Raw genomic sequence first — 21828 nt, 5'->3', positions numbered from 1 at the left:
TGGCTTATCTTTTTTTTCCCCCCAAATCTTTGCTTTATTCTTTTTTTTATTTTATTTTTTAAAATTTACATCCAAATTAATTAGCACATAGTGCAACAATGATTTTAAGAGTAGATTCCTTAATGCCCCTTACCCATTTAGCCCATCCCCCCTCCCACAACCCCTCCAGCAACCCTCAGTTTGTTCTCCATATTTATGAGTCTCTTCTGTTTTGTCCCCCTCCCTGTTTTTATATTATTTTTGTTCCCCTTCCCTTATGTTCATCTGTTTTGTCTCTTTGATGAGTGAATGGATAAAGAAAATGTGGTATATACATACAATGGAGTATTACTCAGCAATCAAAAAGAATGAAATCTTGCCATTTGCAACTACATGGATGGAACTGGAGGGTATTATACTAAGTGAAATTAGTCAGAGAAAGACAAAAATCATATGACTTGACTCATAGTGGCTTGATTATCTTATCTTGATAAGACAGTTGCTGACATTAACCCTACACAGCCCCAGATTCCGCCTCAGTCCCCAGAGCACATAGACCATGCTCTTTGAAAAGTCACAGATTCAGGGCACCCAAGTGGCTCAGTCAGTTGAGCGTCCAACTTCGGCTCAAGTCATGATCTCACAGCTTGTGAGTTCAAGCCCCAAATCAGGCTCTGTGCTGACAGCTCAGAGCCTGGAGCCTGCTTCAGATTCTGTGTCTCCCTCTCTCTCTGTCCTGCACCAGCTCACATGGTCTCTCCCTTTCTGTGTCTCTCTCTGTCTCTCTCTCTCTCTCAAAAATAAACATTAAAAATATTTTTAAAGAAAAGTCACAAATCTAGGTTGGTAATGGCTCATCTTCATGGTGCCTCAAGTTTTACAATAGGTCATTTATTTATTTATTTTAATGTTTAGAGAGAGAACAAGCGAGCACGAGCAGGGGAGGGGCAGAGAGAGAGGGGGACAGAGGCTCCAAAGCAGGCTCCACGCTGACAGCACAGAGCCCGATGTGGGGCTCGAACCCACAAACCATGAGATCATGACCTGAGCCAAAGTTGGACGCTTAACCGACTGAGCCACTCAGGCACCCCTAGGTCATTTGTTTTAAATGTGTCTTTATTCAGGGCAAGTACCACTAAAAAACCCAAAGGTATAACCTTGTCTTAAAACAGCCAGGGCCCTGGAGCTGACCGAATCTAACTTCTCTCTGGTTTCTCTTTCCTTCCCCTATTTCAAACCACAAACTGTCTCCTGTGTGTAGGACTTGCTCTTCAGTCAAGTCTACTAACAAAGCTTCCGTCTTTGGAAACTATTTCTTCTCTGGGCTCTTTTGAACCTTAGGAAGATATTGACATTGACCCAAATAAAATTAGGACTCCATTAGTGCCTCTGGGAGAGCATCCCCAAAACACAGTCTTGTATAACCTTGTCCTTCTGCAGGAGGAAGGAAAATTGTCCTTCAGAAGAGAGGGTGACTGGGGCACCTGGGTGGCTCAAGTGGTTAAGTGTCTGGCTTCAGCTCAGGTCATGATCTCGAGGTTTGTGAGTTCGAGCCCCGCGTCGGGTTTTGTGCTGACAGCTCAGAGCCTGGAGGCTGTTTCCGATTCCTGTCTCTCTCTCTCTCTCTCTCTCTCTCTCTCTCTCTCTCTCTCCCTTTCCTGTTCATAATCTGTCTCTCTCTCAAAAATAAATAAACATTAAACATTTTTTAAAAAAGAGAGGGTGACTGAGTGACCACCCTCAAAAGGCTTAGGGACGGGGTGGAAATAATAAGTTAATTATTCAGATACATTGTAATGCTCTGAAAACCAACTGCCTTGATTGGAAATCAGTGGAACTCAGTTGAGAGCTGATAGGTAGAAGATGGTAAGAGGTGAGCACAGGTGCTGGGATCTTATTCTTTGACTTTGAGTCCTGTCTCTGTTAGTGTGTGATGATGTGGGGCAAGTTAGACACTTTCTGCGCCTCCGTGCTATTATTTCCAAGTAGCCACAGTACCCACTGGAGAGTAGTAGGTTTTAAATGTCTACTTCTTTTTTTTTTTTAATTTTTTTTACATTTATTTATTTTTGATAGAGACAGAGCACAAGTGGGGGAGGGGCATAGAGAGAAGAAGACACAGAATGGGAAGCAGGCTCTGAGCTGTCAGCACAGAGCCTGATGCGGGGCTCGAACTCACCAACCGTGAGATCATGACCTCAGCCAAAGTTGGACGCTTAACCGACTGAGCCACCCAGGTGCCCCTTAAATGCCTACTTCTTTTTTTTAAATTTTTTTTAAATGCCTACTTCTAAGGGCACCGGGGTGGCTCAGTTGGTTGAGCATCCCACTCTTTTTTTTTTTTTTTTTTTTTTTTTTTTATTTATTTTTGGGACAGAGAGAGACACAGCATGAACGGGGGAGGGGCAGAGAGAGAGGGAGACACAGAATTGGAAACAGGCTCCAGGCTCCGGGCCATCAGCCCAGAGCCCGACGCGGGGCTCGAACTCACGGACCGCGAGATCGTGACCTGGCTGAAGTCGGACGCTTAACCGACTGCGCCACCCAGGCGCCCCGAGCATCCCACTCTTGATTTAGGCTCAGGTCATGATCTCACGGTTCATGAGTTCAAGCCCCACGTCAGGCTCTGTGCCGACAGCGTGGAGCCCGCTTGGGATTTGCTCTCTCTCCCTCTCTCTCTACCCCTCCCCTGCTCTCTCTCTCTCTCTCTCTCAGACCAAATAAACTTTAAAAAATTAAAAAAAAGCCTAATTCTGAAATTGTTGAAAGTACCAGCTGCTTCTTTCAGTGACATGTTACCTTTATTCCTTGGGCGCTTACACCTTTGTTTTTCTCCAGGAAAACCTTCAGATATTAGACTATCCCTTAGGTCCCACAGGATTTCTCCATCGGTAACTAAAATGTTTTAATTTTCTGACACGTCTTGGTTTAGAGTGTTTGCACCATTTTCCTGAAAATCAGTCCCCCCCCCCGACTGCGAACGTCCCACACATAAATAGAAAATTAAAGCAGGGGTGCCTGGGTGGCTCAGTCGGTTAAGCGTCTGACTTCAGCTCAGGTCATGATCTCACGGTTCATGAGTTCGAGCCCCGCGTTGGGCTCTGTGTTGGCAGCTCAGAGCCTGGAGCCTGCTTCAGATTCTGTCTCTTTCTCTCTCTCTGCCCCTCCCCTGCTCATGCTTTCTCTCTGTCTCAAAAATAAAATAAACATTAAAATTTTTTTTAAAAAAAAGAAAATTAAAGCAATGTTGAAAAAGATAGAGAAATCGGGTCACCTACACAAACCCTACCCCCAGAACAAAATGAACATTCTCTGATACGTCTGTGTATACGGATATGTAATTACTTAAAGATTGTATTTTCTCTAAACTCAAAATGGATAAAGGACCTGAATGTGAGACAGGAAACCATCAAAACCCTACAGGAGAAAGCAGGAAAAGACCTCTCTGACCTCAGCCGTAGCAATCTCTTACTCGACACATCCCCAAAGGCAAGGGAATTAAAAGCAAAAATGAACTACTAGGACCTTATGAAGATAAAAATCTTCTGCACAGCAAAGGAAACAACCAACAAAACTAAAAGGCAACCAACGGAATGGGAAAAGATATTTGCAAATGACATATCGGACAAAGGGCTAGTATCCAAAATCTATAAAGAGCTCACCAAACTCCACACCCGAAAAACAAAGAACCCAGTGAAGAAATGGGCAGAAAACATGAATAGACACTTCTCTAAAGAAGACATCCGGATGGCCAACAGGCACATGAAAAGATGCTCAACATCGCTCCTTATCAGGGAAATACAAATCAAAACCACACTCAGATATCACCTCACGCCAGTCAGAGTGGCCAAAATGAACAAATCAGGAGACTATAGATGCTGGAGAGGATGTGGAGAAACGGGAACCCTCTTGCACTGTTGGTGGGAATGCAAACTGGTGCAGCCACTCTGGAAAACAGTGTGGAGGTTCCTCAGAAAATTAAAAATAGACCTACCCTATGACCCAGCAATAGCACTGCTAGGAATTTACCCAAGGGATACAGGAGTACTGATGCATAGGGGCACTTGTACCCCAATGTTTATAGCAGCACTCTCAACAATAGGAAAGAGCCTAAATGTCCATCAACTGATGAATGGATAAAGAAATTGTGGTTTATATACACAATGGAGTACTACATGGCAATGAGAAAGAACGAAATATGGCCCTTTGTAGCAACATGGATGGAACTGGAGAGTGTGATGCTAAGTGAAATAAGCCATACAGAGAAAGACAGATACCATATGGTTTCACTCTTATGTGGGTCCTGAGAAACTTAACAGAAACCCATGGGGGAGGGGGAGGAAAAAAAAAAAGAGGTTAGAGTGGGAGAAAGCCAAAGCATAAGAGACTCTTAAAAACTGAGAACAAACTGAGGGTTGATGGGGGGTGGGAGGGAGGGGAGGGTGGGGGATGGGTATTGAGGAGGGCACCTTTTGGGATGAGCACTGGGTGTTGTATGGAAACCAATTTAACAATAAATTTCATATATTGAAAAAAAGATTGCATTTTCTCAAGTTTTTACGGACTTTTTTTTTTTTGAGAGCGAGAGAGCACCTGTGTGCATAGGTGACAGCACATGTGGGCAGGGGCGGAGGGAGAGAGAATCCCAAGCAGGTTCCACACCCAGCACAGAGCCCAACACAGGATTCAGTCTCAGGACCTTGAGATCATGACCTGAGCTGAAATCAAGAGTCGGACACTTAACCAACTGATCCACCCAGGTACCCTGGATATCCTTTTAGGTCACAAATAGAGTTGTAAATCAGACTGAGAATATCATGTGTATGGATCCACCATCAGACATTCAAATATCCTCTATTTACTGTATATCACTCTCAATGTTTTTTTTTTATTTTTATTTTAATGTTGATTTACTTTTGAGAGAGACAGAGCATGAGCAGGGGAGGAACAGAGAGAAAGGGAGACAGAATCCAAAGCAGGCTCCAGGCTCTGAGCTGTCAGCACAGAGCCCAATGTGGGGCTAGAACTCACGGACTGAGATCCTGACCTGAGCTGAAGTTGGATGCTTAATCGACTGAGCCACCCAGGAGCCCCTCACTCTCAATCTTTATCAATGATCCACTTAGAATTTTGGATTATTCCAACCTTATTAGACTGTTGTGATCTATCTTTCTCTGTTGACACGATTGGTTGTTGGATAGTGATGCTAACTGATGGAATCATCTCACTTTTAGAATTACACTTATTTATTAGGGGTATAGGCCCAGAGCAACCCTAAATGTCTTCACAATGATGGCGAACTGTTGGTTTTCTCTCCAGCAACATTCGGTAAATTCACTCCTTTGCCTCTTCCCAATAGGTCCCAGAATGATGAACATGTACTTCCTTTCTGGATGGACCTTTGTTCCGTATTCGACTCCAACAAGGATCTGGTATTTCTAGACATCAGTCAGACCTTCCTGAGTACCTCATCAGTGAAGATTCTTTGTGAAAAACTCTCCTCTGCTACCCATAATCTTCAGAAAGTGGCGTAAGTGGAAGCTAACCCCTGGATTAAGACCCCCATGGCACAGCCAAGCTTCTTACATTTTTAATATTGGAGTAATATTTGAATTTCTTTTTTTTAATCTTTTTTTAAAAAATTTTTAATGTTTTTTTATTTATTCTTGAGAGAGGGAGACAGAGCATGAGTGAGGGAGGGGCAGAGCGAGAGGGAGACACAGAATCCGAAGCAGGCTCCAGGCTCTGAGCCATCAGTACAGAGCCCGACGCGGGGCTCGAACCCTCGAACCGTGAGATCATGACCTGAGCCGAAGTCAGACACTTAACTGACTGAGCCACCCAGGCGCCCGTGAATTTCTTTCCCAGAGTCCCAAGTGGGTACTCAACACGAGGAATTCTACTGAATCATATGAAGTAATTTTTTCCAGTTTTTTTTTATTGTGATATAACATAAAACTCACCATTATTTTTTTAAGTGGAAAGTTATGCATTTTTAAGTGTATTTGGCAACCACCACCACCACCATCACCACCATCCATCTCCAGAACTCCCTTCACATTGTAAAACTGAAACTTTGACCCCATTAAACAATAATTCCCCGGGATCCCTTCTCCCCAGCTCCTGGCAACCACTGTTCTGCTTTTTTTTTTTTTTTAATCAAGTAATTTTAATATAAAGTGAAATATGGTTTGAATGTCCACAAAACCCCACAAGGAACATCCAGATCCTGGGGGAGGTTTTAATCCCATTAAGACGACCACAGGGCTACACATAGAGCAGGATTTCTCAACCTCTGCTGACACTTTGGGCTGGAGGGGGGCTGTCCTGTGCATCGTAGGATTTTTAGCAGCAGCCCCGGCCTCTGCCTTCCAGATGCCAGTGGCACCCACACACGCCCCGTTGTGACAACCTAAAACCTGTCCACACATTTCCAGGTGTTCCCACAGAGTTTACAGAATCACCCCTGATGAGGAACGCTGTTGGAGATGATGCTGAGACTGGTCTGCGAGCTGGGCTGTGTAAAGTTAAAATTCGCTTGGGCTGGGTGTATGTCGATCTGAATACGATCCAAAAATCTGTGTAGTTGAACGAAGTTGGAAAGAAAGGGTGGGGCTCATCACAGAACTTAAACACTTGTTCTTGGAACAGAGTGTGCACCTGTCCACCTGAGGGAGCACTTCCGAGTCTCCCTGGACATGAGGCTCGTCTCGACCTGAGGCTTCTGTGCAGGGAACATCCTGCAAGCTCCCATGTGGGCGGGCTGCAGGGGGTGGTTAGGGAAGGAGAGCAAACCTGACTGAGGCGGCAAAGGGGCGTTGGTACCAGTGAGACCTTCTCCAGCTACGGGTGTCTTCGTTCATAGATTTCTTTCTCAGGCTAGAGAAAAGTTCTTGCTCACTTCCATGGGATCCTGATTCTGAATGCACCATATTCAGCAGGACGTAGTGCTCCTGAAATGTGCCCGTTGGTAACACTTCAGGGAAAGGGACTGCTCCCCTTCCTTATCTTTTTCAACAAGCCGTAGAAGAAGAGCTGTTGTCTGAAATGTCTGTTGGTGACCAGCTTCCCTTCTGTAAAAGTTTGAGAGGACTAAAATAGTGGAGGCTTCTGATGGCTTCTCAAATTAGATGTTAGGCAAGCGGCCCAAAGCTCCAGTTTCTGCAAAATGAGTGAGTGAGTTCTGGAGACCTAACCTTACACTATTGTGACAACAGTTACTACTGCATCGGATACACGAAATGTGCTCAGAGACTTGGCTTGATCTCAAGGGTTCTCACCACAAAAGAAATAAAATAAAATAAAAATGGAAATGGTGGTTATGTGAGGTGATAGGTACGTTAACTAGCTTGATTGAGCTTGATGGTGGTGATGATTTCACAAGGCACGTGTCTACCAAAACATGAACTCGTACACCTTCATGTATACAGTTTGACAATAAATACCTCAACGAAGGCAAAAAACGGGAACAGTAATTTCTAGTGTTTAAACCTGTTGCCACCCTTTGTTTCTGTGTATACAGAAAGTCAACATTTCACCTCTGTTCTCATTGCCCTAGCCTCAAAAACGTTTCCCCAGCGGATGCTTACCGGGATTTCTGCGTTGTCTTTGGTGGTCACGAGACACTAACCCATCTGACCCTTCAAGGAAATGACCAGGATGATATGCTTCCCATATTGTGTGATATCTTGAGACACCCCAAATGTAATCTGCAATGCCTCAGGTATATCTCACCGTCACTGAAAAACCCAGCATGTAACAGAGCTGTATCAAGCTTCTATATCAATTCTGTATAAATTAGGGGTGGGGGACAATCCCTTATTTCTGCTTAGAAACAGTACTACACAGGGCACATGTCCCAGGACAGAAAATGGGGTGGGAGTTTAGTTTCCACTTGTATTGATCATTGAACAGCCTGGGTAACTGTCCATAAGATCCCCAAGTCCAAAGAAACACTCAGAAACTTGATATCCGCCTCTATCAAAGAGAATTTGTTTATGGTTTATGTTTCTCTTATGTCATGATTCAGAATGCCAGATTTTGTCCAGATTCCTCTGTCCAGGCAAGGATGCTTTGGGAGCATCAGATTTCCCCTTTCTTGGGTTGAGAGATCTCCCATTTGGGGATGTTCTCCACATGATTGCTCTGTCGATGATTTTCGTCACTCATCGTTGGTTTCCATTGATCCCCACTTGACCACATTTGAGCAGCAATAGCAAGATGTTCAAGGTGATCTGTTGGTCTCAAATTATGGTTTTGCCTCTATTGGTATGACCTTGGGCTGTTGAAGTAGGTCTTATCCCCATCGGTAGGATGGAGTAGTGCACATCTCACGAGGATTTGAGGAATGAATGAAACCAAGTGCAAGTATTCATCATTGCATTATTGATAGTAGCCACTGTCACTATTCACCATCCCTAAGACCTTCCTTTCTTTTTCCTGTGAGGATTCACCAGGAAAAGAAATTGTGCCGTTTGAAGATTTTGGTCATTAACTTTGGTCATTAACATAATAATTTGGTCATTATTCTCAAGGAATAAACGAATACCACAATGGAAGAAGGAGACTCCTATAAATTTAGCTTCTTTTATTGGAAGCCATTAAACATTCTCTTTTGTGTTCCAGTGCCCTGGTTAAATTTGATTCCTCTATTATGGAGGAATCTCTATAGCCATTCTCCATAGAGAGTCTATGAGAATACACACTCTAAGAGAAAAAGTGTTTTTGTTGGATTTTAGTAAGTTTTAGCTATATGATATACAGTCCACTTAGCACTTCCTGTGAATTATCAACCTTAATCAACACTCAGCATGAGGGTAGGACTTATTTTCAACTTAAAGATGGAAATGAGGTTTGATGAAGTTCAGTAACTTGGCCACCGTTTCATATACTGTAAATGGCAGAATTGGGATTTTTTTTTTTTTGTAAGAAACCCCACTCCAAAGGCCACAATACACATAATGCCCCAGTGACGTTCCGTTCATCCATGGTAAGAATCTCTCTCTCCAGGAATAGGGTATGGGCGACTTGTTGCCTGATATGTTTGATTGATTGGATTTCCAAATAAATAGTTCTCAACTTGTGGTCTCCAGACCAGCAGCAGCTTCATCGCCTAGGAACTTGTTAAAATCCAGATTCTTGGATCTCACCCAGATCTTCTGAAGCAACTTCTGGGTATGTGGCCCAGGAATCTTCCAGGTGGTTCAGGACCCCCTAAAACAGAGATCAGTGGATTCCACATCCAGAGCGTCTGAGGACTTGCATTTCTAACTGCTTACCAGGTGATGATGATGCGGCTGGCCCGGGGACCACACTTAGAGGCTGCTCCACACAATTAAGTCCAGGACGTGACATGATGGAGTGGCATGAGGGGCACGACTAGAGACCGTTATCCAGGGTTTGGTTCTCAAGAACGACTTGTTCCCCTTTCTCCTGCAGGTTGGTATCTTGTTCTGCCTCTGCTCAGCAATGGGCCCATCTCTCCTCCTCCCTCGAGATCAACCAGTCCCTCACATGCCTCAACCTGACAGCAAATGAGCTTACAGATGAGAGTGCCAGGTTGCTGTGCAAGACTCTGACACACCCCAGGTGCTTCCTGCAGAGGCTGTCGTAAGTGCCGCCTCCGTTCCCGTGGAGCATCTCCACACTGGGTCTGGGGCCACAATGGGGAACAGCATTGGTAACACCTGGATTTGTTGGGCGACCCATATGGGACTTCCCCCTGATGTAGATACCTGGTTTCCGCTTCTGGTCCCAGGCGGGTGGCTCGTGCATTTTCTTCTCTCACTCCTGGTCCTTCATGGCTGTGAGGATTAACCGCAGGATGAGAGAGGAAGTGGATTCCCAACAAGAGCTGTATACAGCTGGGACCCCGAGCCTTTGGGGATGGCCAAGAAAATCGGGCTTCAGAAATGTCTTCGCCGTCTTACTGCTTGTATGGCGCTTTGGCAGGTTGGAAAACTGTCACCTTACAGAAGCCTGTTGCAAGGAGCTCTCCTCTGCTTTGATCGTCAACCAGAGTCTGACACACCTGTGCTTGGCAAAGAACGCTCTCGGAAATGGAGGGGTGAAACTTCTGTGCGAGGGCTTGAGTTACCCGGACTGTCAACTACAGACGCTGGTGTAAGTCTATACTGCGTGTATGTGCATTCGTGTATCCTGGATTCAAGTAACACAGATGCAAACATTCACTAATTCCTCTGATAACCCCAAGTATGATGCTGACAGTTAGATCTGATGAGACGCAGTAGTAGGAAAAAAATACAAAAAAAAAAAAAAGAATACAAGTAGGAAAAAAAAAAAAATACTGAGCCTGGGTGGCTCAGTCGGTTAAGCGTCTGACTGCAGCTCAGGTCATGACCTCATGGTTCATGAATTTGAGCCCCGCATCGGGCTCTGTGCTGACATCTCAGAGCCTGGAGCCTGCTTCGGATTCTGTGTCTCCCTCTCTCTCTGCCTCTCCCCCAGTCACACTCTGTCTCTCTCTCTCCCTTCAAAAATAAACATTTAAAAAAAAAAAAAAGAAAAAAATATGGGGCACCTGGGTGGCTCAGTCAGTTAAGCGTCTGACTTCGGCTCAGGCCATGATCTCCCGGTCCGTGAGTTCAAGCCCCACGTCAGGCTCTGTGCTGACAGCTCAGAGCCTGGAGCCTGCTTTGGATTCTGTTTCTCCCTCTCTCTCTGCCTCTCCCCCATTCACACTCCGTCTCTCTCTCTCTCTCCTTCAAAAATAAACATTTTTTTTAAAAAAGAAAAAAATACAAGATACAGTGTCAATAATCTGTAGGGATTTGGGGGATGTCACTGGTTTCAAGGTTTGTTTGAGGTTTTCTTTAACCTTTAAAAAAATTTTTTAATGTTTATTCATTTTTGAGAGACAGAGCACACATGGGGGAGGGGCAAAGAGAAAGAGGGAGACACAGAATTCGAAGCAGGCTCCACAATCTGAGCTGTTAGCACAGAGCCTGACACAGAGCTTGAACCCATAAACCGTGAGGTCATGACCTGAATCAAAGTTGGATGCTTAACCGAATGAGCCACCCAAGTGCCTGTTTGGGTTTTTTAAATGAATGTTTTTGATAACATGTAACATAAGTTCTATCTGCAACTGGGTGTAGGTGGAGTTATTTGACTCTTAGAAAATATAGGTCAAATCTTCTTTCTGGACCTCATCTGTTTCTGTTTTGTGAGCCATGCCCCCACTTTACTAAGTTGTCAGAGCTTAATTTCATGTGTCTGTCTTGCTGGGGTCTTCCTCTGTTACTCCATAGTCCTGAGAGTTTCTATCAGTTCACAAATCTCCAAGCCTAAGAGGTGTATGTTGGTTCCTTTCAAAGGCTGTCTATGACTGCACATCCCTGGATGTATCACATGACTGTTTTCTAATTGTTTCTGTAATGAATTGTCACAAACGAAGAGGCTTAAAACAACACAAACTCGTTGTCTTAAAGTTCTAGAGGCCAGAGGTCCAAAATGAGTTTCACTGAGCTAAAATCAAGGTGTCTGCAAGGTGGTGTTCCTTCTGAGGTCTCCAGGGAAGGATCCATTTCCTGGCCTCTTCCAGCTTCGAAAGGCACCTGCATGTTCCTAAAGGCCCCTTCCTTCATGTTCAAAGCCAGCAGCATAGTGTCTTCAAATGTCCTTCTGTCCCTCTTATCCCTCCCCCTCCTGGCTATGACTCTCATGCTCCTTCTTTATAAGGATACTTGTGATTACATTGGCCCACCTGGGTAATCTCCCCATCTCCACATCCTTAGCTCAATGGCACCCGCAGAGTCTCCTTTACATGTGACATATTCACAGGGACCGGGGATTAGGATGTAGACACCTTTGCATGTGTTGGAGTGGGGGTGGGGTGGGGGGGCAGCCTATGTAATCACTTTTGTAGTAATTGTGACTCCATCCGTGATGTCATTTCCACATCTCGTTGTCTGCTAGCTTGTGTACAACCTATGGCTTGAGGTCGACAGTCCTGGCTTTGGTGCATCTCACCAGGGAGGACTCACAGAGTTCATTTTCTCCGTGTGATTGATTTCTAGGCTTTGGTACTGCAACATAAGCAGCAATGGCTGCCATCATCTGTCAACACTTCTCCAGCAAAATTCAAGCCTTACACACTTGGATCTGGGGCTGAATCACATAGGAATTACTGGACTGAAGTTTCTGTGTGAGGCTTTGAAGAAGCCAATGTGTAACCTCAAATGTCTATGGTAAGTTATGTTTTTTTAAAATTTTAATCTGTATCTGAAATAAAATAGTGTAGCAATCCCCCCCCCCCACCACCACCAGCTCTAGTGTAAGAGATTGGAACAAATCTAATTATTAAAAAAAAGAAAAAAGTAAGATAGCAGTTTTCACAACTTTTGTTTTTAAATCCCCAAATTTGTAGGCATCCACAAAAGACTCCAAATAGCCAAATCAGTTCTCACAAAGAACCACAAAGCTGGAGGTATCACACTTCCTGGTTTCAAACTATATTACAAAACTGTGGTATCAAAACAGTATGGTATTGGCATAAAAACAGATACATAGACCAAAAGGACAGAATAGACAGCCCAGAAATACCCCTCCCATATATAGTCAACTGATCTTTGACAAGGGCACGGGTACTCAATGGGGAAGGCATGATTTCATCAGTAAAGAGGGTTGAAAAAAAACCCTGGATATCCACATGCAAAAGAATGAAATTGAACCCATACACGATACACAAAAATTAAATCAAAATGGGGCGCCTGGGAGGCTCAGTCAGTTAAGCATCATGATCTCACTGTTCGTGGGTTCAAGCCCCGCATCGGGCTGACAGTTCAGAGCCTGGAGCCTGCTTCAGATTCTGTGTCACCCTCTCTCTGCCCTTCCCCCAGTCGCACTCTGACTCTCTCTCAAAAATAAATGAATAAATAAATTTTTTAATGTTTGTTTATTTTTGAGAGAGAGAGAGGAACCGAGAGAGGGGCAGAGAGAGAGGGAGACACAGAATCCAAAACAGGATCCAGCTGTCAGCCCAGAGCCCAACATGGAGCTGGAGCTTACTAACCATGAGATCATGACCTGAACCAAAGTCAGACGCTTAACTGACTAAGCCACCGAGGTGCCCCCCAAAATTTTTAAATTAAAAAAATATAAACTCAAAATGGATTAAAGACTTAGGACACAAAACTGTAAAATTCCTAGAAGAAAACATAGGGCAAAAGCTCTTTGACATTGGCCTTGGCAATGATTTTGTATATATGATGCCAAAAAGTACCAGCAGCAAAAGCAAAAATAAGTGGGGCTTCATCAAACTAAAAATCTTGTGTCTACCAAAGGAAACAGTCAACAAAATGAATGACAACCTACAGAAAAATATTTACAAACCACATATCTGATAAGGGATTAATATCCAAGATAGATAAGGAACTTCTACAACTCAACTTTTTTTAATGGAACCTAAATAGACTTTTTCCAAATCAGACAGACAAATGGCCAACAGGTAGGTGAGAGACTGTTCAACAGCACTAATCATCAGGGAAATGGAAATCAAATCCACATGAGATATCACTTCATACCTTTCAGGATGGTTGTCATCGAAAAGAACACAGGTAACAAATATTGGTGAGGATGTGGAGAAAACGGAATGTTTTTGTACCGTTGGTAGGAATGTACAGCCATATGGAAAACAGTAAGAAGAGTCCTCAAAAAGCTAAAAATTGATGTATCATATGGAATCCCACTTCTGGATATATATCCAAAGGAAATGGAAACGAGGTCTTGAAAAGGTATCTGCACCTCCATGTTTGTGGAAGCATTATTCACAATAGTCAAGATGGGAAACAACATAAGTGTCCATCAACAGAGGATTGGATAAAGAAGAAGTGAGATATGTATACACCATGGAATATTAGCCATGATAAAGGAGGAAATCCTGCCATTTGAGATAACACAGATGAAAATCGAGGCTAGTAGGCTAAGTAAAATAAGACAAAGACATCACTTATATGTGGAATCTAAAAGAGCTGAGCTCATAGAAGCAAAAAGTAGAGTGATAGTTACCAGGGGCTGAGGGGTGGGGGAAATGGGGAGGTGCTAAGGGAAGCATACAGACTTCCAGCCAGAAGATGAAGAAGTTCCGGGACACCTGGTGGCACAGTCAGTTAAGCATCTGACTGGATCTCTGCTCAGGTCATGATCTCACGGTTGGGAAGTTCAAGCCCCTCATCAGGCTCTACACTGATGGTGCAGAGCCTGCTTGGGATTCTCTCTCCCTCTCTCTCTCTGCCCCTCCCCCTGCTTTTGTTCATTCTCTCTCTCCCTCTCTCAAAATAAATAAATTAAAAAAAAAAACGAATAAGTTTCAGACATCTAACGTTACAGCATGGAGATTATAGCTAATAATACTGTGTAATATACTTGAAATTTGCTAACATAGATTTTTTTCTAATTCCAGTATAGTTAACATAGTGTAATATTAGTTTCAGGTGCACAATATAGTGATGCCATAATTCCATATAACATCTGGTGTTCACCACACAAGCGCCCTCCTTCATCCCATCCCTTATTTATTCTGTCCCCCCACCCACCTCCTCTCTGGTGACCATCAGTGTGTTCTCTATAGTTAACAGGCATTTAAAAGAACAGATCTTAGGGGGTGCCTGGGTGGCTCATTTAGTTGAGCGTCCAGCTCTTGATTTCAGCTCAGGTCATGATCCCAGGATCATGGGATTGAGCCAATCAGCCTAACACTGAGCATGGAGCCTGCATAAGATATTCTCTCCCCCTCCCCCTTTCTATCTTCTCTCTCTCTCTCTCTCTCTCTCTCTCTCTCTCTCCCCCCCCCTCCCCCCCCCACTCTTTCCCTCTTTCTCTCTCTCTCCCCTGCCCCTCCCCTGCTTGTGTGCTCTCTCTCTCTCTCTCCAAAATAAAAATAAAATTTTTAAAAAGAATAGATCTTAAATGTTCTCCCCAAAAAAAGAAATGAAGATGGTGTGTCAGGATGGGGGTATCAGCTAACACTACAGTGGTAATCATGTTATAATATATTAACGTGCCAAATCAGCATATTGCACACCTTAAACTTACACGATGTTTTGTGTCAATTATATGTCAACAAGGATTAAAGAAAATCTCCAGAAACTTCTATATTTTGACAATAAGAAATAAGATCTACTCTCAGCAAATCTAGTGTTCTCAAAAAAAAAAAAAAAAGCAACTATGTGAGAGCTGACAGATGTAGTAATTAACTCGACTGTTGATCATTTCACAGTGTATATTAAATCATCACATCGTATACCTTAAATACATACAACTTTTATTCGTCAATTATTCATCAGTAAATCTGGGGAAGAAAAGTCACTAGTGTGGTTAAAGGAATACTCTCTAGTGTAAGCCATCCAAAGGACACCAGTGAAGCATTTTGAGGATGCAATGCCTAAGGCATGGAGAGACAGTCACCGGTGCCCCAGCTCCCAGCCTCCAGAGAGGTAGGGATTTGACATGTTGCCTCCACCGGCAGATAAATGGCCTCAATTCAGTTCTGTCTCACAATTCCACATGAGTGAGGTACCTTCACTCAGATGCACTGGGGTCTGGAACCCTACCTGTGAAGGACCCCCAAATGGTAACCAGTTTTCTGACCTCTACAGCACAAGACGATAAGTCATGGTGTTCAGCCTCTACTGAGTAGTAGAAAAATGCTTGCAGGTTTGAGAATGCCAACACCCACCCAGGCTGTACCTCAGACCACTCCAGTCGGGATCTCCTCAAGTAAAACCCAGACAACGGTATCGTTAAAGCTCTCGGCATGACTGCAGTTTGCACTGGTAAGGATGCCAACTGAACAAATCCTAGAGATCGCAGGTGGAAAACCACTGGTTGTTATGATTCATGGCACGTGCCTGTTTGCAGGAAGGTGACGATGTTGACGGTGATGGGGAGGGGGCTCTTCTAACCATGTGCTCTACTGGCATAGGGAAGTATCTAGTCAGCCTTAACTTCCTGATCGTATAATCTCGGTTGTACATTTTAGGAAATGGAGTAAGTCATGTCCATCAGGAAAGTTGGTTATGATAATGAAATACATATGCATTTACTGTGCCAAGAAGTATGCTAAATGTTTGATATTACTCATAGCCTCTCCCAAATCCTGGGGTAAATTTAAATACGTGACCTTAACTCATACGTGTGTGTTCATGTATGCACAAACACATTGAATCTTTGTATAATATTATTTGCTCGGAATGAGATCCTTCATACATCATCCTTTATTCCTTTTTTTCTTTCAAATATCAAATCCAAGCCTTTTTTATTATTTAAGTTCAAGTTAGTTAACACACAGTGTAGTCTTGGCTTCAGGAGTAGAACCCAATGATTCATCACTTACATATAACACCCAGTGCCCTTCCCAAAAAGTGCCCTCCTTAATGCCCATCGCCTGTTTACCCCATCCCCCACCTACCTCCACACCAGCAACCCTCAGTTTATTCCTAAGAGTCTCTTAGGGTTTGCCTGTCTCTGTTTTTGTCTTACTTTCCCTTCCCTTCTCCTATGTTCATCTGTTGTGTTTCTCAAATTCCACATATGAGTGAAAACATATGATATCTGTCTTCCTCTGACTTACTTCACTTAGCATAATACCCTCCAGTTCCATCCACATTGTTGCAAATGGCAAGATTTTATTCTTTTTGATTGCCAAGTAACACTCCATTTATATATATACCACGTTGTCTTTATCCATTCATCCATTGATGGACATTTGGGCTCTTTCCATACTTTGACTATTGTTGATAATGCTGCTATAAACTTTGGGGTGCATGTGTCCTTTCAAATCAGCATTTTTGTATCATTGGGAAAAATTCCTAATAGTGCAATTGCTGGGTCACAGGGTAGTTCTGTTTTTAATTTTTGGAGGAACCTCCATACTGTTTTCCAGAGTGACTGCACCAGCTTGCATTCCCACAAACAGTTCAAGAGGGTTCCCCTTTCTCCACATCCTCACCAACATCTATTGTTTCCTGAGTTGTTAACTTTAACCACTCTGACAGGTGTGAGGTGGTATCTCATTGTGGTTTCAATTTGTATTTCCCTGGTGATGAATAATGTTGAGCATCTTCTCATGTGTCTGTTGGCCATCTGGATGTCTTCTTTGGAAAAGTGTCCCATGTCTTCTGCCTATTTCTTCACTGGATTATTTGTTTTTTGGGTGTTGAGTTTGGTAAGTTCCTTACAGATTTTGGATACTAACCCTTTATCAGATATGTCATTTGAGAATTTCTTCTCCCATTCTGTCGGTTGCCCTTTAGTTTTGTTGATTGTTTCCTTTGCTGTGCAGAAGCTTTTTATCTTGATGAGGTCCCAGTAGTTCATTTTTGCTTTTATTTCCCTTGCCTCCAGAGACATGTCAAATCCAAGCCTTTTTAAAATCTTGCTACCTGAGGTCCCTGAGTGGCTCAGTCATTAAGCATCTGATTCTTGATTTCGGCTCAGGTCACAATCTTGCAGTTCAGGAGATCAAGCCCTGGATTGGACTCTGTGCTGGCAGTACAGAGCCTGCTTGGGATTCTCTCTCTATCCACCCCCTCCCCTCCCCTCCCCTCCCCTCCCCTCCCCTCTCTCTCTCTCTCTCTCTGTCTCAAAATAAGTAAACATTGTTTTAATCCTGCTACCCTCTTCCAGATATCTAGAATCTGTTCTCATACCCCACACACATACTTATAACATGTGGGTTGTTGTCTAGCCTTCAACCTAGTCTGTATTCTGCCCTCTCAGTGCCACTAGTTTTTCAGCCAAGCACTAAGAATAACTTGTAAGATGTAACTCCCATCATGCTTCTTCTCAAAAGCCCCGGTGGCTCCCCATCTCATTCCAAGTAAAATCTGAAGTTTACAATGGCCTAAGGGCCCTATGTGAGATGGCTCCCTGTTTTGTGTGGCTTCATCTCTTACAACCCTGCCTGATTCACTCTCTTGATTTGCTATTGAATCTTGCTGCCTTGGTATTGTTTTACATGATAATGATACATGACCTCAGAGCCTTTGCACAGCTATTTCTCTGCTTGGGGAGCCCCCACTCCAGATCTCTCTAAGGTTTGTTCTCTTCAGCCATTGTAGTGAGTGCCCTCCCCAGCTTCTCCCTTTACCCTTCATAGCCCTTATCAGATATGGCACACTACATACATCTGTTTCCTATTAGTATGAGCTCAGAGGGAAGAGATTTCTGTAGTTTCCTGTTGGATCCCCAACACTCAAGAGTGTGCCTGGCACGGAGGATGGTTTCCGTAAACACTGCTTGAATGAATGAACTAATTTTTGTGTCTCCCCTGCAGGTTGTGGGGATGTGCCATCACCCCTTTCAGCTGTGAGATTCTCGCATCTGCCCTTGGCAACAACCGGAGCCTGATCAGTCTGGACCTAGGCCAGAATTCCTTGGGATATAGCGGAGTGAAGATGCTGTGTAATACCTTGAAACTTCAGAATTCCTCCCTCCGGACACTCAGGTATGATCCTTCTGCTCCTTAGGGTGTTTCCTCTGGGATAGCAGGTGTGCAGGGGGATGCGCAAACCACAGGGACGTGTGAGTCGCTAACGTTCATCTTTTATCCAGTGATGTTTAGTCGCCAGATAATTCTCCCGTCGGCCCCTTCTGTTGCTTTGGAGAGTAAGATGAGTCAAAGGTGAGACTCAAACTCAGTCTGATGCCGGGAAGCTGGCTCTGGGGGCTCCTCTAAGTGAGGGAGAGTCATGGTGGCCGTCTGTTGTTGAGTGAGGAAGATCAGACTCTCGTGTGGTTTCTTGAGTTTGTGTTGGTTACAGAGGTCTGGCAGTGGGTCCACCTTAGGAGCACATTCTCTGCTGTGAGTCCGCCATTGAATAAAATGAGTCTCTGTCTTCTGTTGGTCATCGAAGCAAGCTGTCCTTGAGTTGTGCTGTTCACTTGCTCCCATGGCAACAAAGAACCCTACAACTCTTTATTCTTAGGTGCGTGGGAACTTTAATTTTTTCTTTTAGTTTATTTTTGAGAGAGAGAGAGAGACAGAGTGCAAGCAGGGGAGGGGCAGAGAGAGAGAAGGAGACACAGGTTCCAAAGCAGGCTCCAGGCTCTGAGCTGTCAGCACAGAGCCCGACATGGGGCTGGAACCCACGAACTGTGAGATCATGACCTGAGCCCAAGTCAGACGCTCAACTGACAGAGCCACTCAGGTGCCCCCAGACGTGCAGAACTTTAAATTCTCAGATGCAACATAGACAGCTGATGGCTCAAAATGATAATTATGTAGGAGAAACTGATGAAATATTTACTTAATGTGACTCTCAGGTCCCTTGCTAGTCGAAAGAAGCAACGTGTAGAGTCTGAAGTTTGTTTCTGTTTTTAGCCCCTTTCTGGCGAGCTAGCTCCCATTTTATGTATCAGTGAGTTCTAATCGAAGTGTAAAGCCCCTCACAAAGACATTGAGCTGTTTCTTGAGACCACCCAGTCAGACGTGCTCTCCTGAGTCTGTGAATCTCAAGGGGAGCAATTCAAGATGGGGGCTTCTTGTTCAGTGACAGACCCTAGACAGGCACAGAGACCCCGGGTTCAGAACTTGGCTTTTGGTTCTTTGACTTTATCAGCTACCTCGTATCCTTCTGAGATGCTCTTTTAACCTAACTGGAATCCTTTTCTTTGGCTTAGAGACAAAGAGGCCCTGTCATCACACCTCATTCTTAGAGCAACACCTTTATATATTCCGCTGTGGCTCACGCCCTGTTTCTGATTCCTTCAACACTTTTGACCAGACACATGTCGACTGTGGGAACTTTTTCTGTCCTTCAACTGCAGACCATGACCAACCTCCTACACTCACGAGTAGACACAACTACATTTGACCTTGGAGGGTCATGTTGAAAATATTTTTTTTAATTTATTTTTTTTAATTTATGTCGAAGTTAGTTACCATATAGTGCAACAATGATTTCAGGAGTAAATTCCTTAACGCCCCTTACTTATTTAGCCCACCCCCACTTCCGCAATCCTTCCAGTAACCCTTTGTTTGTTCTCCGTTTTTAAGAGTCTCTTATGTTTTGTCCCCCTCCCTGTTTTTATATTATTTTTGCTTCCCTTCCCCTATGTTCATCTGTTTTGTATCTTAAAGTTCTCATACGAGTGAAGTCATATGATATTTGTCTTTCTCTGACTGACTAATTTCACTTAGCATGATACCCTCTGGTTCCATCCACATAGTTGCAAATGGCACGATTTCATTCTTTTTGATTACTAATACTCCATTGTGTGTGTGTGTATGTATATATGTATGTATATATGTGTATATATGTATATATATATATATGTATACATATATATGTATGTGTGTATATGTATACACACACACACACATACATACACCACATCTTTTTTATCCATTCACCATCGATGGACATTTTGGCCCTTACTTTAGCCAAAGTTATATTGATTGTGATTTTGATATACAAAAACATTGTGAAATCATCACCATCATCAAGCTGATTAACACATCCATCACCTCATAGAGTTTTACCTGAGTGTGTGTGTGTGTGTGTGTGTGTGTGTGTGTGTGTGGTGAGAACACCTAAGATCTACTATCATAGCAAATTTCAGGTACCCAATACAGTATTACTGTCACCAAGCTGTACGTTAGATCTCCAGAACATAAAACTGAAGCCTTGTTGTGTGATTGTGTTGTGACCCTTAAACAGCAAAACAAAAAAGTTGGTTAATAAGCCAGCAAAACCAAGGGTTTCTGCCTGGCTCAGTCAGTAGAGCATATGACTCTTGATCTTGGGATATGAGCGCAAGCCCCACATTGGGTATAGAGATTACTTAAAATACATATATGTTTCTTGTTGGCATTGTAGTCCTGTATACACACACACACACACACACACACTAAGAAAACCAGGACTACAATGCCAACAAGAAACATGGCAGCTAATATCTTCAGTCTCTTACTTTTATACATATTTTTGCTTTAATTATTCCCTTTTCCCCACCCCATTCCCCATGCCCGTGAATGAATCTGGTTACCGAAAGGTAAATCCTACAAATGAGGCTGCTATTATCACAGGTCAAATAAAGGTGGTGATCAGCTAATGTCATGTCAAAGGAGACACAAGTCTGGTCTGACTGACTTGGTTCAAGTGTGTATGTCTCGTCCTGGGTCCACCAAATAGAAGTTGCCACAAGTCTGGTCTGACTGACTTGGTTCAAGTGTGTATGTCTCGTCCTGGGTCCACCAAATAGAAGTTGCCAACATGAACTGTGGAGTAGGTAGGTGTTGGAGTTGATGGAAATGTCTGTGATTTAGTTCTGTCTCTCCAAGAATAATATGAGAATCGTCTGAGATCATTCAGTCATCTTAAAACCATTACGGTGTTAGCCTGGAATTATCTCTTGTTCCCTATCAAATCAATATGGATCCCTACTTTGCGGCACAGAATAATCAATAAAGACTGCCTCTCTTGTAAAGCATGACACTTGCAGGCTCTTGGGCATTTGGAATTAGCCTCCTTGAAGCAACAAGAAACCTTCTTTTCACTCCCGCTGCACCTCCAGGTTGAGGATAGATGAATCTGATCCTCGAATCCAGAAGCTGCTGAAAGAAGTCCAAGAAAGTGACCCACAACTGACCATTGAGAGTGATAAGCAAGATCCAAACAATAACCGACCTTCTTCACATGACTTCATTTTCTGAATCCCCTGGAGTTCTTGGTTCTCCAGTAAAGTCTGAGGTTGTCAAGGTGATGGGGGAACTTCCTCTGAGCCCTCTCAGTGATGTTAGGTATGGGGCCAGATGTTCTTTTAGCCTTGGGGGGGTGCCTTTGGCTTCCATAAAGCACACACAAGTGACTTAGCCCTGTTTTGGGT

The 21828-nt window shown here is 43.6% G+C and overlaps 1 protein-coding gene across 1 annotated transcript in view; it reads left to right on the top strand.

Annotated features, from left to right (window-relative positions):
• NLRP2 (NLR family pyrin domain containing 2) overlaps positions 1 to 21814 on the top strand; it is a 31243-nt gene extending 9429 nt beyond the window's left edge. Inside the window, exons 4-10 of the mRNA XM_078439233.2 lie at positions 5339 to 5509; positions 7538 to 7702; positions 9418 to 9588; positions 9931 to 10101; positions 12018 to 12188; positions 18275 to 18445; positions 21517 to 21814. Of these exons, the coding sequence (XP_078295359.2) occupies positions 5339 to 5509; positions 7538 to 7702; positions 9418 to 9588; positions 9931 to 10101; positions 12018 to 12188; positions 18275 to 18445; positions 21517 to 21655 (1159 nt within the window). The 3' untranslated portion in view covers positions 21656 to 21814. The remainder of the gene's footprint in view (positions 1 to 5338; positions 5510 to 7537; positions 7703 to 9417; positions 9589 to 9930; positions 10102 to 12017; positions 12189 to 18274; positions 18446 to 21516) is intronic.
• Positions 21815 to 21828: the final 14 nt, after the last annotated feature.

Source organism: Panthera onca, chromosome E2, assembly GCF_046562875.1.
Source record: "Panthera onca isolate mPanOnc1 chromosome E2, mPanOnc1 haplotype 2, whole genome shotgun sequence".
Classification (NCBI taxonomy): Eukaryota; Metazoa; Chordata; class Mammalia; order Carnivora; family Felidae; genus Panthera; species Panthera onca.
This window is presented reverse-complemented; position numbering and strand designations above follow the sequence as displayed.